At 38.2% G+C, this 1524-nt stretch overlaps 1 protein-coding gene across 1 annotated transcript in view; it reads left to right on the plus strand.

Moving 5' to 3' along the window:
• Dop1a (DOP1 leucine zipper like protein A) overlaps positions 1 to 1524 on the plus strand; it is a 72207-nt gene that overhangs the window by 50529 nt on the left and 20154 nt on the right. The window contains exon 24 of the mRNA XM_021171895.2: positions 235 to 339. Coding sequence (XP_021027554.1) covers positions 235 to 339 — 105 coding nt within the window. The remainder of the gene's footprint in view (positions 1 to 234; positions 340 to 1524) is intronic.

Raw genomic sequence — 1524 nt, forward strand, 5'->3', positions numbered from 1 at the left:
AAAAAAAAAAAAAGAATTAGTGCAGTTATATTTAGTTTTTGAGAGTGTATGGGATAAGAGATCTCCATAGGAAATCTTAAGAAATCACATTGTGTATTTTAAATGTGCTTACTTCATACTCTATAAAAGTTTAAAACTTCAGACGGCTTAGAGCATGAGTTAAGAACTGTAGAAGACATGAGAAAATTAAAGTTTACTGTGGTATCTATATATACAAACTGGCTTATCTTTCAGAATTCCAGTGCCCAATTTAGTGGACAGTTGGACATCATTATTGGTCCTTCTAAAAGATTCTATACAGCTGAGTCTGCCAGCCCCAGGGCAGTTTCTTATACTTGGGTAAGTAATCTCTTTTAACATGTTATTTTGAAGGGTTAGAAACATATCTCAGTAGAAAAGCAAATACTTAGTAGGTAAAAGAACCCAAGTTCAGTCTCCAACAGTACACACACATACACACACACACATAGAAACACATACACACACACATACACACACACACATACACACACATACATATGTGTACATACATACATATACTTTTGATAAAAGCATAATCCTCATTCTGTTTGCTGAAGAACATGTTTTGTGTGTTCATGTGACCTGTCTATTCACAGGCATCTTGAGGTGTATATAAGCTTATATTCCACACATATAAGCTCTGAAGGTGGAAGGGGATAGGGAAGAATATATATAGTATGTATGTAAAAGATGTAGAACACTTGGGACAAAACTGTTAAAACAGTCATCATTTGGGATTTGTAAGGAAGCACTGTGGGGAAAAAAATGGGCAAGTGTACACGCCATCCTAAAAGGAACTGCACAGAAGACAGGTCCAGAACCCTGCACACNGGCTTCTAAAAGAGTCTGTTTCTTTTTGTAAGTTGGAGTTTCTAAATCTATGCTAATAATATCTGATTATTTGGTAAATGCCAGTCACCCTTACCTTACTAACAGTAAGCATTAGTTTGGGTAATGTCAAGTTTGAGAATTCATGATAGAACCCTAATAAAAACCTGGTAAATGAATCATAATAGTAAGAGTAAAAAGATAAGCCTTTATAGAGTCAGGCAGGAAATGATACACTGAGACAAGCTACATCATCTGTTTTGGCAATGGTGTGTCACACCATTGGGAGCTGCTTGGGAAAAACTCGACTTTTATTGCAATATGAATGAAAGTAGTGAGAGAGATTGGCATGACTGCAAGCTGTAAGGAGTCATGGGAAGAGAGGATGGTACTCAGGAGTGGAGCCAGGAATCGGATTGCAGTAGGAGGTGATAAGGTATGGACAACTGATGACATTTAGAAAACAGGAAAAAGAAGAGAAAGGAGCTAGAAAATTTACGTCATCAGGAAATTTGAGAAGGCAAGAGTCCGTGTGGCATCTGCAAAGAAAGGTGAGGGCNCAAAGAGGTGACTGACTCAGTGGTAAAATACTTGCAAGGAAAGCACAGGGACCTGCACTCAGGTCCATACAACCTACATGATGCCCAGTGCAGCAGAGTGTCTCCACAACCCTGC

This window comes from Mus caroli, chromosome 9 (assembly GCF_900094665.2).
Source record: "Mus caroli chromosome 9, CAROLI_EIJ_v1.1, whole genome shotgun sequence".
Classification (NCBI taxonomy): Eukaryota; Metazoa; Chordata; class Mammalia; order Rodentia; family Muridae; genus Mus; species Mus caroli.